General features: G+C 35.4%; 3 protein-coding genes across 4 annotated transcripts; 2 read left to right on the top strand and 1 right to left on the bottom strand.

The window, feature by feature from the left end:
- The first annotated feature begins 2,695 nt into the window (after positions 1 to 2,695).
- LOC126689196 (serine/arginine-rich SC35-like splicing factor SCL28) lies at positions 2,696 to 9,144 on the top strand. Of its 2 annotated transcripts, none has more exons than XM_050384278.1 (7): positions 2,696 to 3,067; positions 3,243 to 3,320; positions 5,290 to 5,454; positions 5,665 to 5,729; positions 5,878 to 5,917; positions 8,240 to 8,449; positions 8,845 to 9,144. In XM_050384278.1, the coding sequence occupies exons 1-7, from the start codon at positions 2,877 to 2,879 to the stop codon at positions 8,852 to 8,854; spliced, it is 759 nt and encodes a 252-aa protein (XP_050240235.1). In that variant the 5' UTR covers positions 2,696 to 2,876; the 3' UTR covers positions 8,855 to 9,144. The 2 variants fall into 2 exon arrangements, with proteins under 2 accessions (XP_050240235.1, XP_050240234.1); XM_050384277.1 differs by having other exon boundaries at positions 5,662 to 5,729.
- Positions 9,145 to 10,722: 1,578 nt separating this feature from the next.
- LOC126689194 (NADH dehydrogenase [ubiquinone] 1 alpha subcomplex subunit 8-B) lies at positions 10,723 to 14,196 on the bottom strand. The gene is made up of 3 exons (XM_050384275.1): positions 14,037 to 14,196; positions 13,675 to 13,914; positions 10,723 to 11,079 (listed from the first exon to the last, which is right to left on the bottom strand). The coding sequence occupies exons 2-3, from the start codon at positions 13,875 to 13,877 to the stop codon at positions 10,947 to 10,949; spliced, it is 336 nt and encodes a 111-aa protein (XP_050240232.1). The 5' UTR covers positions 13,878 to 13,914; positions 14,037 to 14,196; the 3' UTR covers positions 10,723 to 10,946.
- Positions 14,197 to 17,705: 3,509 nt separating this feature from the next.
- Positions 17,706 to 18,035, top strand: LOC126689195 (uncharacterized). The gene has a single exon (XM_050384276.1). The coding sequence runs from the start codon at positions 17,712 to 17,714 to the stop codon at positions 17,883 to 17,885; it is 174 nt and encodes a 57-aa protein (XP_050240233.1). The 5' UTR covers positions 17,706 to 17,711; the 3' UTR covers positions 17,886 to 18,035.
- The last annotated feature ends 2,390 nt before the right edge of the window (positions 18,036 to 20,425 follow it).

The following is a 20,425-nucleotide window of genomic DNA, read 5'->3' as shown; positions in this document are numbered from 1 at the left end:
TATGTCATTATATCAAGTCTTTTAATACATTAGTCCTTATTTTTGCTGGGATATGCCACGAGGTTCAATTAAGTTCAAAAGTTACAAATTTAGATAGCTCTCTGTAGGCTTCCAAGACTTGTGAAGTTTGAATCCCCTTAAATCCAAGTGTATCCTCAAACATTTATCACACGATCCCTCACAACGTTTCTCTCTTTTCTCTATTTTATGAGGTTTAATCACTCTTTCTAATGCTTCTTTTTACTTTGATTAACTGATTTTGAATGCCTTTTATTGAGGGTTTGATCCCCTTTTTATGGTACATTCCTAGGGTTTTTTGTGTGCTATTGATTCCCTCTATTTGCTGCTTTGGGTACCAGAACCAATGTTGTGTCAACAACATTGGTGGCTGGTCCTTTCCTCATTTTCTCACTACATTATTCTTTTAAGGTTTCCCTCCCAAAAGTCTCCAACTGATCTTCCTCTTTTGGGGGAGTCCTAGGGGCTGACTTTTTTAATCTCTTTTTTCAAAGCTACTAGAGAGACCTTTTCAGAACCCCTTTTGGTTGCCTCACCTTTTGTCATTTTCTCTAAACAGGCAGATTTCCCCCTGTCTAGCTGAAAGATCCCCAGCCACCTTCCTTCATAGTTCACTTCTCAAATTTTCCCTAGGTACCAGGCTTCTTTTTACCAAGTGTTGATTCCTAAGTCACCAACTTTTTTCTTAGTCATAGGCAATTGCTGGGACATGTCTATCTTCGTTCCTTGTGTCCATGAGCATGCTTCCCTGAGCTGTCCAACTCCCAGCTGATTCTTTCCTACACTTCCCAAGGATCTTCTTCCTTGGTTCTAGCAGCTCTTAAGTATCTTGGTCCAGTCTCTTTCTAGGTTCATCGGGAACTCTTCTCACAGAGGCTGGGCCAAACTTCCTCTGCCTTTTCTTTCTTCCCTAAGGCCCAAGGCTCGCTCCTTCATGAGCTTGAGCTTCCCTCTTTCTATTTTTAAATGGGCTTTGGCTCACGGATTGGACCTTTCCTATCTTTAAGGGCCCATTAGTTTTGGATTTCAATACTTGTAATATTTTGGATCTCAACAATAGTTTATTCTCCCTAAAAATTATACAATTTATAAAAAAAAAAAAATTCTATCTCCCTAATTTTACAAATGTAAAACTTTATTATTTTGATATTTTATTTATATTATTCTTTTTTAAAGTGGTCCATATAATTCTAATTATTGTTAGATTATGCATTATATTTTCCAAATTTCTTTTGGTAAGTTTCTAATTTCTCATTCTCTTAGAAAAATTATCATGATAATTAAAATTTATCACGTAATTATAATTGATGTTACTCAAAATTGATAGGCACATTCAAATATATAACCATGTAGATTTTGTTTTAATATAAACTCAAGTTCTCACTTCCAAACTAATGATTAACTTAAACATAAATCAAACCAAGCTATAAGGGGTTTTCAAAAAAACCAAGCTATAAGGGGAGAAAGAGGACTTGTAATGAGAAACTTAGGAGTTTGGAAACACAACACCAAAGCAATTCAAAGTAGAAAAATATTTAAAAAACATACAAATTAATCAACCTAAAGTAGAGTTGCAGGAAAGAATGAAAGAGAGGGAGCATAATGGACCAAAATGGACCGCATAGACCAAAATGGACCAAAGTAGATCGAATGTACAGAAATGAACCGAAGACAATTGAAATGGATCGAGGTAGACTAAATTTCTATGCCAATATAGCTCAACAAGAGAATAATAACAATAACTTTTCAGCTTTTAAATTTATATATAGATATATAGATATAGATTTGTGAATGCGAGGCTCAATTCATCTCTCTCTCTCGCTCTCTCTCTACATATATATACACATATATAAATATGTTTATATTTATCGATAATTTAAATAGTCTGTTCATAGGAAAAAAAATTATAAATTTGTGAAGGGAGTAAATTATAGTATTAGTTTTACTATGTATACGTTTGGATAGCAATGAAATCCCAAGCGTTTGCGTTTTCCTCCTTTTTTTTTAAATTGAGAAGCACGTGAATGTGGGATGTCTCTTGTCAGTGGGTCCCGTGCACTGTGCATGGGACTCACTACCTCTTTGACAAGCTTTCACCTCCACTGAAATGGCACTATTCAGTGGGTCCCGTGCATTATTCACGGGACACACAAATCTTTTTTTTCAGCAACTTTTTCATTAAAAATGGGTCATACGGTACTATTAACACATTTAAAAAATATTTTGCTACAGTATTTTCAGTTTTTAGCAAAATAAGCGGTATCCAAACGGACCTTATATATTGAAAAATAATAAATTAATTAACTTATTAACATGTTTAAGTTTGTTTGACAATAAAATGAATCAAATTTTAACATGTAATATTGCTTGGTAATGAGTTTAGGTTAAAAAAAAGGAACAAATTTAAACTTTTAATATACATCTCAACTCCACTCGACACGTTCGAAGCTCTAATAATCTCAATGCAAATGTTCTAACTTAGTCAATCAAACAAATATTAAAGAGTGATTCCAATTAGCTAAACTGATAAAGTCTCTAATGGTTGTATAAGAGATTTATACTAAATACTTATTAATGTCTTGGTCTAATAATAAAAACCTAGTATCACGAGCATAGATGGAAAATCTTTAAAAAAAATCAGAGTAAAAAGACTTTAAAAGCCCCAAACAGACTCTTAACTAGCAAGAAAGCGTACCGGGTGTCTGCTAACCCTTATCCCTCTCTCCCTCCAAAACTTTCGAAACCCACACGACGCAACAAATTCACTATTCTCTTTCTTCCTCTAGGGTTAGGGTTTTTGCTTTCTCTGCTCTTCTCCTCCTTCTAGGGTTTCCCCTCAAAAAAAGCAAAGCAAAAAAATGGCGAGGTACAGAAGCCGAAGCAGAAGCTACAGCCCTCGCCGCCGTAGCAGAACCCCGCCGCGTGGCCGCAAGCGATACTACGACGACGAGCCTCGCGATCGCTACCGTGAAAGCAGGTCGTACAGAGACCAGCGTCGCTCTCCTGCTCCTTCTGGCTTGCTCGTTCGCAATCTCCCCCTTGACGCTAGGTCTTTTCTACTCCTTCAATAATTTTAATTTTTTTTAATAGTTTCATGAATTTCTTAATTGGTTTGTGTTTATGTTCAAATTTTTTTAATACTAATTCTAATTTGATGAATTGGTTCTGGATTATTAGAAAAAAAGTTGGAATATTTAGGTTTTAAATTATGGTGTTTACTTCAGGCCTGAAGATCTGAGGGGTCCATTCGAGCGGTTTGGTCAGGTGAAGGATGTGTATCTTCCGAAGAATTACTATACTGGGTATGCTTGATTTTTGTTACTATACATGCCCACATGGTTGATTTTTTATTTTCGAGTTTCGTTGTGTGTGTGTGTTGCATGTCAAAACTGGTTGCTTCTATGGACTTTATATGTTAGATAATGGGAAATTGAATTACCAATGAGTTCTAGCTTGATTGGCACCTACTACATGAAGTTATGGTTTAGGACCCATTGGATGCGTGTGTAACTTAAAAAAAAGGTTGAATTCAGTGCATGAGGCCTCTGCTTCTTTGAGGTTTGAGAGGGGTGGTTGGTAGTCTGTCTTACCCCAAAATTTTGGAGATTATGATTCCTCGACTTGAATTGCCAATGAGCTCTGCTCAATTGGCACCTCCTACCTGAAGTTGACCCACTGGGTGCGTCTGAAACTTAAAAAAAAAGTCAGTTTCTCTGAGTTTTGAGAGAGGTGGTCAGTAGTCAGACTTAACCTTTTTGGAGAGGCTGATTCCCTGACTTGAATTGCCAATGAGCTCTAGCTCATTTGGCACCTTGTACCTGAGGTCATGGTTTAAGGCTCATTGGGTGTGTGTAGCTTAAGAAAAAAGGGTTGAATTCAGTGTACGAGCTCCTCACTTGGGTGGTTGGTGGTAGTCAGCCTTACTCCCAGGCTTCAACTTGTGACACATTGCTTGGTGGTAGGCACTTGCTGTTGCGCTAAGGTCATGAGAAATTGAATCCTTTGCTGTGTTGATTGTGAGCTTAGTTATATCTGTATTATAATTCTTCATGGGAGCTGTGAAACTGTGTGAGAGAAAGTACGTGCATACGCCTAGAATAGATTGTATCGAGATGCTATCCTCATGTTTTGGATTGTAAAACAGCAACCTATTTATTACTTTTGTGTAGATTTTACACTTAATATTAGTGAATGACCATTTGTCACTTAGTGAATGACCAAGAGTCGCTTTCTTTGGATTCGTTTTTGGTCCTAATTTATTCCACAAAGGTCCGGGGTGTTGGTGCTGACAAACTTTGTTGGAAGCCAGCTTGTAGTCGAGGTTTTAAGGTGAGTGGGTATTACCATTCTCTATCCCATTCTACTGTCATTCCCTTCCCTTGGAAAATGGTGTGGCAATCGAAGGTTCCTCCTCAGGTTGCTTTTTTCTCTTGGACTGCGGCTTTAGGCAAGATTCTAACTATTGATAATCTTCGGAAGAGGCACTTTGTTGTTCTTGAATGGTGTTATATGTGCAAAGGGTGTGGGGAATCTGTAGATCATCTCCTCCTTCACTGTCCTATTGCGTCTGAGATTTGGAGTATGATCTTTTGTTTGTTTGGTATTTGTTGGGTGATGCCGCAAAGGGTTGTGGATTTGTTGGATTGCTGGTCTTGCAATTTCAGGCGGCATCGTAATATAGTTGTTTGGAGGATTGTGCTACACTGTTTGATGTGGTGTATCTGGCGGGAACGAAATTCGAGAAGCTTTGAGGATCATGAACGGTCCATTCTTGAGTTTAAGTCTTTTTTCTTTCCTACTCTTCTTGAATGGTGTTTGGTTTTACCTTCTCTTTCTTGTATTTCCCTTTCTGGGTTGCTTGAGCATTGTACTTTGATTTCTTGATGTCTTTGCCTTTTTAGTACATTTCCTATGTACGGGGCTGTGTTTTTTCAATATACTTTTAAGTTACTTATCAAAAAAAAAAAAAAAAAAAAGAATGAATACTGCAGCTATGTATTTTTAATTCTACATGTCCAGAGTAAAAAACATGTGTCATATTAAGATATTGGTTACAAGTATGGAATTTGGTAAAATTATAGATTAGTTCAATGTTAGAAGTCCTTAATTTCTTACTGTTGATGTTTATGTGTGTTGAAAGAAGTAGAATTCATTGAGGAAATAATTTTATGAAATGGATATTCATTTACTTGCTAATTTGCTGAATTTTTGCTTCCATTATTATCATAATTTAAAATCATGATGTTGAATTGTGTTCTTTTGTAATTTTAGGGAGCCACGAGGCTTTGGATTTGTGAAGTACCGTTATGCTGAAGATGCCTTGGAAGCAAAACAACAACTGAATCATACAATTATTGGTGGACGGGAGATAAGAATTGTGTTTGCTGAAGAGAACAGAAAAACTCCTCAAGAAATGCGTACAACTACCCGTGTAAGGTATTACAACATTCGGTTCACTTCTGTTATGCATCAATAAGAATATTATTATTATTGTTTGACCCCTTGTACACTCACTATGTACTAGGGTATTCCTTATTTGATATCAATAAACTTATTACTTATCAAAAAAAAAAAAAAGTATACTTAATCAATCACCTGTTGACCCTGTTTTTCATTTCTTCCTCTTTTCTCTCCATAATAAAGTAGTGATCGATATGGAGGTAGCCGTAGAAGGAGAACTCCACCACGGTCCCCTCGACGTCGATACCGCTGTCAGTTTGACCTTTCACTTGTGCATTTAATTTTTATACATTTATAAAGTTGTAAAAGTATATTTGTAGCTCTTTGTGAAATGAGATTATGAAGTTACCTTTAAAATCTCTACTAAATTATCCTGATTCTTCTTTTTTCCCCTCACAGCTGACTCAAGGTCTCCAACTCCAGTTAGGCGTGACTCAAGGTTTGCATTCTATCTGTTAGAAGAGTTTTCGCTATAATTAGGAATTTAAAATGTTATCATTTCTCCTCTTATTACTTTAGTCCAGTGTGTTTGGATCATAGTTCTTTTTTAAATGTTCCTTGAGGTGAGGTATGCACATCATCTTATTTGTTATAACTCAATGGGTATGCATATGTGGCATTGTTTATTTCATATGTTGTCGGGTCCAGGCAAAAATAGAGTCCATGAGGAGAACCAAGGTTCTAATTCCCCTTCCCCTGCTTAGTGTAACAATTGAATTGAATTAAAAAAAAAAAAAAACTTAAATTGCTCCGTAGAGTCATGGAGAAATGGCTATGCTTCTGCTATATATCAAGTAGTAATGGGAGATTGCCTATAAAACTTGAACAAGAAGCTCAGAATATTGTGAATAATAGCGTTTCAATACGATCGTTTTGTTATTGCTAATGTAATATAATTAATTGAACTCAGCAAAACCTTCCATTTGACCATCTGTGTTCCTTTGGTTGTCTACTCAATATAACCCTTACACTTTCCTATGCTTGGGATTGGCTGTGTAATGTTTGACCAATTCAATTTCTTTGAGAATTTAAATAGATTATACCTAGTTGTATTGTGAGATTATAATCTAAATGTTCATCTGATTTTGTAATACTGATTTCATTAAGTAAGAAAAAGGGTGGTATGTGAATATCTGCTAGATCTCAATTTTCATGGATGTGAATTCATTATATTTATTTTTATCTGATGTTGATTTGTGTAGCCAATAAATTTAAGTGGCACAGGTGGAGAATCAGTATATACAGCTTGAATTTAAAACTAATATACTTGATATTTTTATTGGTAGCACTTATGAGTCAAAATTGTTAGTTTATATTTTGCTATCTGAACACTGTTTCTGTATGCCTTTGCATGAATTCTGGTAGATTGTTACCTGTTATGTTTTTCTTTGTTGTTTGTTTTTGTTTCTTGGTGAAATTGTATGGCTTTGTTATACTTTTGAAGGAAAGTTTACATTTGACATGAACAATTTCTGACATATGTCTTTTGGGTTTCATTGGACGTTAGTATATCAGGATTAATAAGCTTCTGTATAATAGTGAGCTTATCTTCTGATGTTGCAAAATTGTTTATATAAGAAATTTTAACAACCAAGTATTGCAGTTCTTTTCCTTTTGGTTTTTGGTGTGAGATTGAGAAAATATTGCAGGTTTACTGCTTGATGTCTTGGAAAGTTAAAAACTAATATCCGGTCCTTTAACCTTGATGACCATCCTTTGTTGTGACTTTTTGATGTACGGAGGTTGTTATCTTAGAGGTAATGTCACATGTGTTCCAATGAATAATATCTGCCAGTGGCATTGTTTATGCAGATATTAAAGTGAAAGGGGAGACTTTAAAGACTTCTGGGTTAAAAAAGATTAACAAGAAAAGAGAGCATAAAGTGATGGGCAACTTGCTTACATTTCTATCAAAGTTTCTCCATAAGTATTATCTATAATCTCCCATTCCCCAGCTATTTTCTACAACTTGCATGGGCTTTCCTGTCCTACTTTTGGTTTGTGAGGCTGGCTACTCTTGAATGAACTTGACTAAGATAAATTTGGTTCAAGAGATGATTCGAATCATGATTATAAAAAAAGAAGAAGAGATGATTCGAATCATGAGAGTACTTTATACTTTCCTTCTTATTGAAACTTTTCAAGTTATATTTTTTTCATAAGAACTTTGTTAAGTTTGATATCTTGTTTTGCATATACCATCCAGTTAAGAAAGAAACAATAGAGCATATATTTGGCCAAAGAAAGAAATCTTCTTCAAAGAAGGGAAGCAATTCAAAGTTTTTACTGATAGAGATATGAGGACATTGTCCAAGAAAAAGATAGTTTGAGGTTTTAGAAAGTTGGTGCCAAGAAAGCTATGAAGTTATCAGATGCTGATCATCCACTGCATCATTATAGAGCCTAACTTTCACTGTTTGGATCAAGTGTCATATTTTTGTTCCGAAATCCTGGAAAGGTGCAGGTAAAGGCCATATTTTGATCAATTAGATTTTGAAGAGGATGTAAGTGATAAAACAAAAACCCATTTTTAATCTCATTGACTGTGTGAAGTTAATTTTGTTGATGAAGCTTTATGGATATGACAATTTGGACAGGTTTCTGCTTGTGAAAAGTAGAGATGATTCTTGTTGGTGTGATTTATTCAGTATGGATATATGTAGTTTTGTTCTATGTGCTGATTTATCAGCTTTGGTTTTCCTTCTTATCCTTTTTTATTCTTATTTTATAAATTAATGTGTGCCTCTTGCCACTGAGACAGGGACCATGTGGCTAGGGATGATTATCGTTCTCCCGTGCGATCTAGGTCATTTTCACGATCACCTCCTCCACGTGATGAGAGGGAGTACAGGAGGTCCCCAAGTCCAAGAGAAAATGGTCGGAGTCCCCAAGATGAGAGGGATTTTGCACCGAGTAGGTCATTAAGTCCAAGGGGCAATAATCGCAGTCTGTCTCGGTCACGATCCTACAGGTAGGAAGCCTTTTATATTTTTTCAGATTCTATTAATGATAGTCTTCTCTCTAATGCACATCTTTTAATACACTCTGTATCATCATTATATCTGGTCTTTATGTTGTTGTATTTGGTAATCTATGTTTGAATCTTTAAATAAATTCAATAAGGTAGGCCTTATTCATTGGGGTTATGATTGCCATTTAGGGCTGGAAAGTTTTGCCTTCGTGTCAGTTTCTAGATCTAAATTATTTTGAAAAAAATGGCTCTACATATGGATCTCTTGAGGTTCCATTTGAACGGACAGTATCTGTTGCTGTTCCCTAATTGAAGATCTAAAGATAATTTTTCTTTATTAAATCAGCAATGGTTCATTAAAGAAAGGCGACTGTTTCTTTATTTTTTCTGTGCAGTCCTCGCTGATGGTTGTCGCATGCTGCTCTCATGTTGTGTTTTCACTGGTTCAAAGCGAATTCGGAACATTAGTTTGGCTAGAAGAAGAATTAGTTTCGTATTTGGAAGGGCATGCACATTGGTAATATTATGACTGTTGTTATCCTGTGGTTGTGTTTTGTCAGATTTAACCCTTTCATTTGTTAGTCAAATGGGTGCTTGTAATTTCTGAAGGAGCATTAACTCATTTCTATGGTTGCTTTGGTTTTTGAAAACCATTACCTTATTTGGGGTGCAAAGTAATTTCCATTTGACCGTAAGTCACCATTAGCAACTTTGTGGGAATGGATTATTTATTGTACAAATTGCAACTTGTAGTTTTTAGTTTTAAAATTTATTTTCGCATAAATTTTTTTGAATTAATTAACGATTTATCCCTTATATATGTGGTGATTGGCGCTGTGCCCATCCTCATGGTTTGATCTTTGGCTGTGGTGGTTCATTTTCTAGTTACATGGGTGTCCTAGATGAAACTACTAGGTTCCAGGTGCATAAACGTTTATATGTTCATGCCAAAATTTCATCTGTGGTAAAAGGCATTACCGTAGAAGCATGTACTTTTGATATGCATAGGTCTATTTCGTTACTTAGGGTCCGTTTGGATACAATTGAAAACATTGTAGTAAAATAATTTTTAAATGTGAATAGTACTGTGAGAAGTTTGTGGGTCTCGTGAACAGTGTACGTTATTCACGGAAAAAGTCAACAATCACGGCTTAAAAAAAAAAAAAAAAACCGCAGATGTAGATGTTTTGCGCTTCCCAAACGCACACTTAGTAATTTTGTATATCATTGGCGCCTTTGTTGCCTTTCATTGTTCATATGGTGGGGACTCAGGAGAGTTTATTTTCATTGGTTTTTTGTGCTTAAAAATAAGTTGAGAAGTATAATTGTACCAAGAAAAGCAGAGATTAAAAAAGTTGTACATAAGCAGGCCGGGAAAAGTGTCCAGGCAAAAAAATAATGTGTAGCATTTTTCTTTTGAAGACCCAAAAATTGTGCTAAATTGCTGTATATTAGCATGATACAGCTCCTGCCACTGCCAGCCCAAAGAATGTTCTTCCTATTAGACCTACGATCGGATGAATCAAGCTACCCCATTTAACATTTAAAGGAGTTCTTATTTTCATATTGTGTAACATGTTACATGTGGCCTCTATTACGAGAGTAGATCCCATTAATGTGGTGTCTACCCTCATGCGAGAGGAATTTTCTATGTATTGATACACATAATAACACCTCAGATTATAATTCTGTCTGTGAAATTGGCCCAAATTAACAGAACAGAACAAAAGGTTGGACGAGATGGCTCTGCCCTGGTTTTGTAGTTTTGTCCTAAAGATCAAATTGAGACACGATGAGATTTATGGCTCGCAGGAGTTATAGCTGCATGACTTGGCTATTGTTGAAATGTGAGGTAGCTGTCTACTTGACCTGAAGTGACATTCCAACATTGGACGTAGAAACAACACACGGTTGATTTCTCTACGAGGTAGCAATGATGACATGTTATATCACCTGTAACCTGCCACGTTCCCATTGCTTCTACAGCTAAAGAACAGTCTTAGAATGCTCCAATATGATCATATTATGGAAGCATAAGAATAAGATCTTAATATTGTGAAACAGTAGGCATTAGTCTACATTCTGATGCAGTTCTGGTGCTCCAGTCCTTGTAAGCCATTCTCAAGCACAATACCAATAAAATATGCTTACCTTTTTTTTTTTTTTTGAACCCTAAATTTTATTAAGAGAGAAAACAAACTACACAGGCAAACAAGCCTCACCCTGAATAACAGAAACAAAAGAAGGGGGCTGTTACCAAAAGTAGTCATCAATGATTGAACTCTTGAGAAGTAGTCATCGATAATTATGCTTGAAAAGAGGGCAACATTGTCGAGATTGGAAACATTTCCAATGAAAAATCTGAACACTGAACATACAAAATGGGTGACAAATATCCATGTCGACAGACAAGTTCCATTAAAACTGTGTGCAACAACAGCACTTGCTCAATGCAATATGCCTATATTATTGTGCGCATGGGATTAGGCTTATTTTCTCATTCCAAAGGGCATGCTTTCTCAAATTCTTGCTGCTCTTTGCGACATAAATCAAACTCATTTGTATAGTAGTACAAACATCCAACATAACCATCCATCTCTTTTGTGCACCTCTGGTGAAGATCTTTCAGCCTGCAAGGGCCAACAATCCCATCATTAAAAATGCAACAAGCATACCACTGTGCATGTTTGATGCAAAATCTTAAAAAGTTCCATGCAAATAGTTTGATAGAATACTACATAGAAGTTCCATAAATTATAACAGAACCATAAAAAAATAATGTGGCCTCAAGAATGAATTATGTAATTTGTGTGAATTATATGGAGTACATGAAAATGAATGTCAAAAAAACTAACAAGTAGTTGCTTGCCAATAAAATTACACCTGAAAGCATATCCTACTAGGCTTAATGGAGGCTCATTTGAATAGTTGAGTTGTCCAATGTCATGTTCTAATGAATGGGAATAATTTAAACATACTAGTCCAGCTTAAAAAGAAACTTGGAAGATTATTAATTCAAGAAATATCATCTACAGTTTCAACATACTATTGCAAAGGGGTTACCATTTGAAATATCCTACTAGGCTTAACGGAGGCTCATTTGAACGTAGTGACCATTGTACAATTTCATTTCAAGCCACAAGAATTTCCAACAATGAGCTACAACAAGCATTAACTGAATCAAAAGCATGGGCATGTGGTTGCAAAGTAAAGCCACAGCTATTTATTCAGAAAAGCAGGGCAGCTGACCTTAATCAAGTCATGTCATCATGATCAAGTTCTACTTGATCATGGTCTAGATTGTGATGTTTTATTACTAATAACACAGCTATTGCAAATGTGTTATCTGGGTTTCTCATTCAAAATATTGGTTGTTAAGATTTCAACATTACAAAATCTCCATCCCAAAACTAACAAACAAAGATATTCGAGAGTTTATTTTGGTGGTGTTAGAATATTCATGTGTGAATAGTGTGGTTAGTTGAGTAGTGAAGTCCCACATTGGATACTATTGAGAAGAATGAGTTGTTAATATAACATAATTGGACCCAAAACCAGTCTTTAAGTTTTTGGGTAAAGTGGTGACCCTATATATTACATTAACTACTCAATTGGAGTCTCCCTAAAATGTTATCTCCCTCAATAGGTGTGGACGTTTTCCAGAAGAGTATAATGTTAAGAAAGAACTCTGCCTACAATGCTATGCATTATATGACTGATAGTACACGGAAAAAGGTTGAAGATCAAAGATTAAATGTTGAGTAGAAAAAAGAAGAAGAAGAAGATAGAATTGAAACATGAGGTTAAACAACAATAAGTTCTGAATATCAATATAGATTGAAAATTCACCTTGTGAACCTATAGGGGATTATCTGCAGTCAAATTTAGCAAAGGGAAGCTACGTGCAAAATGTTTTTGCAATTCCTAAGGATATTTAGTCTCAGGACACCAAAAAGAGAGACAGCCTTATCATTTAATCATATTATTCAAGAAGAAACATTGTAAAATTTGACTTATACCCAAGATATAGCCTGAATACCAACATAACATTCTTCCTTCATGGATGTAGTTAAAGAGACACTAAGTTAAGGGTTGCATACTTGCACACAACAAAACACAAGGAATCACAAACAATAGAAGTCACACGATCATATAATGATACCTTCCCTTGCCTTTTCTTGTTTCCAACCATAAGAGAATGTATACATTCAAATTGAATTGCAGTTTATCTCTCACCACATTATCAATGGCTTATATAGATGCCAAAATTAGTGTTAGACACTGTTTTGATTAAAGGCTGAAGGCATAACAAAACCAAAACCACTCATTTAATAATGAATGGTTTGCATTGGGATGTCGTTAACAATATAGACCAAGGAACTTTAATTCAAAAGGAAACACAAACAATTACAACAAAACTTTAGAATAAGATTTAGAGACTGAAAACCCTGTTTCCACCTCTATATATATTATTATTATTATTCTTTTATTGATAGTTAGATAAAATATTTTTAAAAACCAAGGACACGATAGATAGATGAAAGAATAAAAAAAGGTTCAAAGAAACTTCACAAGGTGGAGGGTAAGGTCTTTGGTTTCATGGACCTTGCTTTTACAAGCAAAGGAGATATCATTTGAGCTAGAGCTCATTGACCCTTTAGTTTTTTTAATACTCAGTAATGCTAGCACATTTTCTCACTTTATTCCGTTCTTCAATTTTAACACAAAATCAAAGTCCCTCAAATTTCAAAATCAAGTCAAGTCCACCTCAAATCAAGTTAATTGCGTACCTCGGCTTTGACGTTCTGTTTGTTTCGATACAAACAATGGAAAACTTTGTGTAAAAATAGTTTTTTCGTGTTTTCCAGTATTTGAAAATAACTCTATCTCACATTTAGCTAAATAAATTTAAGGATACTATCAAGTTTTATAGAAAATACTTGTTAAAAAATTACTCAGAAAACATTATTGCCGAAACAAACAGTGTTTCAAAATCAAGTCAATTTTACCCACATTGTTATCCTCCAAGTACAGTCTAGCTCAAAAAACCCAAAAAAAAAAAAAAAAAAAAAAAAAATTCCAACACTAATTCAATTACTCATATGAATTTCTTCATCTTCTTCAACATTTCTCTCAGTCTCAGCACCCAAACAAAGCAACCAAATAGCACAAATTGAAATGACATAAGAAGAATAAAAGGAAATGAGAGAGAGAGAGAGACGTACAGGCCAAGAACGCAGCGAGTGACTTGTTGGCCTTTGTCGAGGCATTTCTCAGGGTTAGGATCCTTCTTCTTGCACCTGAGGAAGTCCAAGTTCTCCGCTTCGCATCTCAACCCTATGTGCTTCGACGCCGCCATCAGCACCGCCGATGTCGGGATCGGCTCCCCGCTCGGATCCGCCGCGCTACTCGGACTCACACTCGCCATCCTAAAATCCCCAATTCCAATTCCAATTTCTCTTGCCCTATTCCAAATTCACAAATTTAACAAAAAAAATAGAAATGAACTTGTGAGCTTATAAACCACTATAAAATCAAAATAATTTCAATAAAAAAAAAAAAAAAGCGAAGAATTAGGGGTACCGACTTCTTTCACTCAAAAACTGATCCGGTTTTCACTTTGAGAAAACAAACACCTTGGACTATGATACAAAAATGAATGAGCTTTAGGGGCACTTTGGGTAATAAGCTCACCTCTTGAGGTCATTTTTGTCATTTCACCATTTTTAGTTCTTTTTGTTTTATTTATTTGAAAAAAAAAAAAAGGCTGAGTGGAGTATTTAGCTCTAGCAGCCTAATTTCTCATTAGGGTTTTAGCTGGGTTTTCAAAATTTCACGAAGATTTACAAGGTACGTTTACGAAATTTCTCATTCTCTCTTCAATTTTTTTGTCTTCGTCGTTGTAAAGTTTTTGCTTTTTTGAATATATATGAAAATTGAAAAAAATTTGTGCAGATTGAAGCTCCTAAACTCAAGCTATAAATTTTTTTTTTTTTTTTTTTTGATGAATTTCACTTTGCGATTCAACTGTTAATCAAGTTATTGCTTTTTGAATCCGAAAGCTGAAAAAGGAAGCTCCTAAAACTTCAACTGAGTTTTGTTTGATTTATTAAGTAATGTAAAAATCTGCTTTTGCTTCTGCTTCTGCTGCTGCTACTGTTTTCAGCAACTTGAATTGGGAGTGTCAAGTGGAAATTATCTATTCATATTTTGAATTCAGATTGAGTTCCATTGTTTGTCAATCGAGATTTTGCTTTGATGGTGCAGTGATCATGATTTTTGCTTATTAAGAAAAATGAAAAAGGAAAATGAGGACCTAAAATAAAAAGGACGTGTCAATTATGGATAGGATAGAATGGCGAAAAAGAATATATGTGGCTGATCTTGATTAGATTGTTGAGAATCCGTACGACCCCAAAGTTTGGGACTAAGGCTTGGTTAGCGTTACGTAACTAGCATTAGAGATTACGGGTTACTAGCAAAATGAGAGGCATTACTAAAAAAAGAAGCAGATTGTTTGAAGTCTCCTGTTAGCATCTTCAAAATCTCTAATTTAGGTGGTTGGCAATTGGTAATGGCCTATATTCTGCCTAGTTCTACCTAAAAATGCAATGCGGGATAATCAAATTCTTGTAGGATGCTGAACTGTGCGAAATCTGATTTGAAGGTTATGACATTGATTTATATAATAGTAAAAGGGTTTTATTTTTTATTATTTATTATTTATTTTATGATTTCATGAAAAAAAGAGATGTAATTTGTTTTAATAATGCTGACCCACTCAAAGTGATTTTTCTAGTTCTTCTATTTGCTGTGGAGTACTATTCTCAAGCAAACCTCCAAAACTCATCAAAGAAGACTTTTTAAAAAAGAAAAATTCTACTCTAAGCGCTTATCTCTATTTTTATTGTATCCTATATAGTTCTTGCTTCTTTTTTCTTCTCTACAAATTTACAAGCAGTACTAGAAATCTCACCGGCTGATTTCCTTCAATTTCTTTTAGTTTTCTCACAGTCCACTGATCCAAAACACAAACATGATGATGCTTAGAAAAAAGGGAAGTGAACTGAATCTTTTTGGTGAAGAGAGCTTTGTTGGTCACATGCCTATATCTTTGACTTCCTATTGGATTTCTTGCTTTTGGAGCATATCTTTAATTTTGTTTTTTTTGGGAAGATTTTCTCTCTTTCTGCATCACTTATCAAACCTATGTTTCAAAGCTTTTTTTTGATTATTAATGATTTCAGACCTAAAAAAATTGTTAACTTTGTGAAGTTTAAAATGGTTTTGTTTGCACAATGTGTTCCATCGAGCTTTTTGTTAGAGTGGACAAAGTTTTGGGAGGAGGAATATTTTGTTAAACTTATATGTCAAAACCAGGGGCAAAAATAGCCAAATACCACGTTTTAGGGAACTTATTGGCAATCTAGCACTGTTTATGAAATATATAGGAATGTACCACTTTTTTGTTTCTCGAGTTTCACAAACTCAAGTACCAAATGCTACTTGAGTTCAGTGAACTCGAGTTTCTAGGGGTTTTGCCACCGTGGCACAGGCTGAGTTGGACTGTGGGATTAAAAAATGCCAGATGGTACTCGAGTTTCTGGGATTCGAGTACTATGTTAGAAGTACCCGAGGCCCCTAAACTTGAGTTTGGCTCGGGTTTCATGGTAATAAAAACACAAAAGATTGAACTAGACCTGTACTCGAGTTTAGTGGACTTGAGTACTGTTCAAGAATCGTTTCAAGTTTCTCAGTTATACAATTTAGGCGATGTGGCATTTGGTTCCTTCCTCTGGATATTGCATGCCACTTGCTTTGATTTTAATATCTTGTTTGGGGGGGGGGGGGGGGGGCATATGCATATGTAACCATGTTTGTGTAATTCTTTTTCTGTCTTTTCTATGTTGGAGTTTTTTCCTAAGCTACAGGAGCAAAATGTTTAAAGATTTATGATTTACCAGGGTAATTTTTCACTATGATTTTTCCCTGATTGGGTAATAATAAATTGTGATTTACCATAACATTTTGTTGGTAACTTGTATGATATGATATGATACATGGTGTTGTCTATTAAAAATTGCGTTTTTATTAGGTGGGTTTTTGAGTATAGTCTTAGATTTTTATGTTTTCTTAAGTTTGACCATGAAAGATGTGGCTGGATTATTTGATAGGTCATAGGTGATTATTGTGTGGTTGAAAAAAAAAATGTAATTTCATTCCATAGACAATTCACTCTTGTGATATCTGTGATTCTTATCTGTTGCACATAACTTTTTCCAATTTTATACGACATATATTATTTGCATTGCTGAGGAAAATAAAAACAGAAAATGTGAATGTGATGTTATGACCCTCTTGATTTTGAATATTTGATTATAAGCCTTTACCACATAAAGGTCTATTTTGTGCTCTCTGGTTTTATTGGTATATATTAATATGTAAATTGTTCACTTGTTGATTCCAGTAGTTTCAAGTTTCAACTGGCTATTCACCAATTCAGGCCATGTTCTGAAGCCTGCTTGTTTACCTGAGCTGTTTTAAGTCCGAGTTTTCTGTCCACAGTATTCAATCTTGCATGGACTGTTTAAAATGATGGATTGGCTTTAAAGACATCATTGTACGGTCTAGCACAGTACTCGAGTCCGCTAAACTCAAGTACTGGACTGGTTCAATCTTTTGTGTTTTTATTACCATGCAACCCGAGCCAGACTTGAGTTTAGGGGCCTCGGGTACTTCTAACACAGTACTCGAGTCCCAGAAACTCGAGTACCATCTGGCATTTTTTAATCCCACAGTCCAACTCAGCTTGTGCCATGGTGGCAAAACCCCTAGGAACTCGAGTTTGTGAAACTCGAGTACCAAAAAAGTGGTACATTCCTATATATTTCATAAATAGTGCTAGATTGCCAATAATTTCCCCAAAATGTGGTATTTGACTATTTTTGCCCAAAACCAGGTGTGGTGAAATAGTAATTTGCATGTAATGATTACATATTTTACATAGATACATGGGAGTTGGACCTACTTTAGTATTAGTAGTTAAAAATAACATGTCAATTAAGGAAGTAATAGAGGCTATGACTTCGGATAGAATAGAATGGGGAAAAAGAATACATGTGGTTGGCCCTAACTAATCTTGTTGAGGATCCATAGCCAATCCCAAAATTTGGGACTAAGGCTTTTTCGTTGTTGTTGTTACCTCTTATGAATATGTATTTTTTGATACTTATTTAATTGGTTTTCTCTAGTGTAGTTAGGAATGGGTAACAAGAAGAAGGCTGCGGCAACCTTCATTCGTCTTGTCTCAACTGCTGGGACTGGGTTCTTTTACGTTAAGAGGAAGCCAACTAAGATGACTGAGAAGCTGGAATTTCGGAAATTTGACCCTCGAGTGAATCGTCATGTTCTGTTTAAGGAAGCAAAAATGAAGTGAGAGGCCCATAGTGTGGCAGGTGTATGCATTCTCATATACTATGTTGGACCAATCTTCCTTTTTTGTTTTTATTTTTACTTAATTTTGGGTAGACAATACGTGAATTAACGTGGGCTAAATAAGTATGACAATTGTTGTTGTTGATGCTAATCTGCAGTATATGTTCCCTCAAACCCCTCTCCCTCTCTCAATGTCATTTGTGTTATCTTTTGATGGTGATTTCAAAGACAGTCCTTGGTTTTAAATAGTGATAATCTTCATGAATTTAATTTCTAACTAACTGAATACGTTGTGGTTTATACTTGACATAGGTGGGCTGCTTCTGTATTCACAAGGTTGCACTATGTTACTTTGTGAATTCTCGCATTTTGGACTTGTGTTACAATTACATTCTTTAGACAATTTATTTTTGTTAGGGCTATGTATATTCAACCACCAACCCGACTAACTTGACCCGGCCTGAACTAACCCGGCATCTCCAGTTTGTTTTTCGTGGCTTTATGGTTAGGGTTGGATCCAAAAAGAGTCGTCTTAAATGGACTTTTGACTGTCGTAAAGAGTTGGGATCAAATATTGTCAAGCATAAGTATTCTTGAGTTTTAAATAGAATAGGATGTGTTTATTGGGTTCATAGGGTCGGTTTTGGGCTTAGCTAAATAATGATAATAAAATTGGATAAAATATGAGTTTTTGGGTTTTTTTTGTGATATTTTAAATCATAACCCAATTTAGATAATGAGATATGAAACATTTGTGATTAATATAATAATAGAGCAAAAAATATTTGGAAAAATCCAATAACTTATTAGTGGTGTTTGAAAATAAATAGGTGGTACTCAAATAAAATTAGGTGTAAAAAAAAAAAAAAAGAGTACCCTAACAATGGGTTGATCGGTTTAATCTTAGATTGGTAGCTTTTGTCTTGGTTTTGGTTTCACTGTTTTGATGGGTTTGCTGGATTTCAAGAACATGAATAGTCATTATCTGGGAAGAACATGAATAGTTATTTTTTGGGAAGAGCATGAAGAACACGAAGAAAAAGTCCTTCCAAAAAAGAAAATAATAATGAAAAGAAAAGGAAATTAAATTAATTATTTTATTTTATTTTTTAAAAAAATCATAAGTTTAGAATTTTTAGCATGCCCAGTTTTATAGAAACGGTGTGCTCAACCAAAAATTTCTGCGTTTGTTCTGAAGTCGTGGGTGTTTATCTTGGAGAGCACTGTAACCGTGGGTCCCTCAGTTTAAAATGCCAAACGTAGACGTGGGGTAGATAAACACATTCCAAATGCTCACTTAGCAGACTTGTAGGTTGTAGCACCTAATTTAGCCAAGGCATTTCACATTAGTAGGCTTCCCAAAAGATATGTTCAATAGCTAAGTTGGGGAAGGTCCTCAAGAGGCTCTTGTAACAAGTGAGAAGAGGTTCCACCACAAGATTGCTAACTAAGAGTGTGATTGAGCAAATAAACTATTAATTCGACATTTGCTTCCACAATAATGATCCACTCAAAATAAGTGAGTTTGTTCTTTGACTTTCGTTTGGAACTGAAAGCCAATAGTTCCGTAAATGAATAATATTTAAAAAAAAAAGAAGCCAACAATGTTCAATCCCTTGCAGAAATGAGGGAATTAAGCACAAATATGAATTCCATTCAAAATCGGTCAGGAAATAAGGAATTAAGTTGATTTGCAATGGATATTAGTATTTCAATGACACCCTTTCATTAATTACTAGGCATTTTTACAACCTTCCTCACTCTCTTTGTGCCCAATTTTCTCTTTACAAATTTCACTATTGTTGGGTGTGACCATGTTAATGCCACTTCTACAACGGAGAAGGTGAGGTTGGTTTGGGCCGCTGGAAATTGCGCAAAGAACGGCCAAAATGGCCCATTAGCATGTTTTTTTGAACTATTTAGCAACAGAGCACTGTTTCGGAACTATATAGTAATATACCACTTTTTCTGGTACTCGAGCTTGGTGAGCTCGAGTACCATGTTTTTTTATCCACTATTGCCCCATATTCAAGGAGCTCTATAGTGGCGTTTTTAAGCCCTATAGTGACGTTTTCGGGACCTATAGCGGCGTTTTTAAGCCCCCTATAGGTTAAGGGGCCCTATAGTGACGTTTTCAGGCCCTATAGCGGCGTTTTCCTGCAAAATTTTTTTACAAGTCCCATAACAGGTTAAGGGGCCCTATAGTGGCGTTTTTAAGCCCTATAGTGACGTTTTTGGGCCCTATAGCGGCGTTTTCCTGCAAAATTTTTTATAAGTCCCATAACAGGTTCAAGGGGCCCTATAGTGGCGTTTTTAAGCCCTATAGTGACGTTTTCGGGCCCTATAGCGGCGTTTTTTTTGAGAAGATGTTTGACCAATAAAAAACATGGTACTCGAGCTCACCAAGCTCGAGTACCAGAAAAATTGGTATATTGCTATATAGTTCCGAAACAGTGCTCTGCTGCTAAATAGTTCAAAAAAACATGCTAATGGGTCATTTTGGCCCGCAAAGAACTCTAGGCAAAACAGTAGACCACTGGT

The sequence above is a fragment of the Quercus robur genome, chromosome 6 (genome assembly GCF_932294415.1).
Source record: "Quercus robur chromosome 6, dhQueRobu3.1, whole genome shotgun sequence".
NCBI classification, from domain to species: Eukaryota; Viridiplantae; Streptophyta; class Magnoliopsida; order Fagales; family Fagaceae; genus Quercus; species Quercus robur.
The sequence above is the reverse complement of the archived record's forward strand: the minus strand, read 5'-3'. Positions and strand labels throughout refer to the sequence as shown.

Coding starts and splice junctions, on each gene's coding strand:
- LOC126689194 (XM_050384275.1), bottom strand. CDS start 13,877: ATGGCGAGTGTGAGTCCGAGTAGCGCGGCGGATCCGAGCGGGGAGCCG. Junction 11,080..13,674: donor ACTCGCTGCGTTCTTGGCCT/GTACGTCTCTCT, acceptor TGGCCCTTGCAG/GCTGAAAGATCTTCACCAGA.
- LOC126689195 (XM_050384276.1), top strand. CDS start 17,712: ATGGGTAACAAGAAGAAGGCTGCGGCAACCTTCATTCGTCTTGTCTCA.
- LOC126689196 (XM_050384277.1), top strand. CDS start 2,877: ATGGCGAGGTACAGAAGCCGAAGCAGAAGCTACAGCCCTCGCCGCCGT. Junction 3,068..3,242: donor AATCTCCCCCTTGACGCTAG/GTCTTTTCTACT, acceptor TGTTTACTTCAG/GCCTGAAGATCTGAGGGGTC. Junction 3,321..5,289: donor CCGAAGAATTACTATACTGG/GTATGCTTGATT, acceptor TTGTAATTTTAG/GGAGCCACGAGGCTTTGGAT.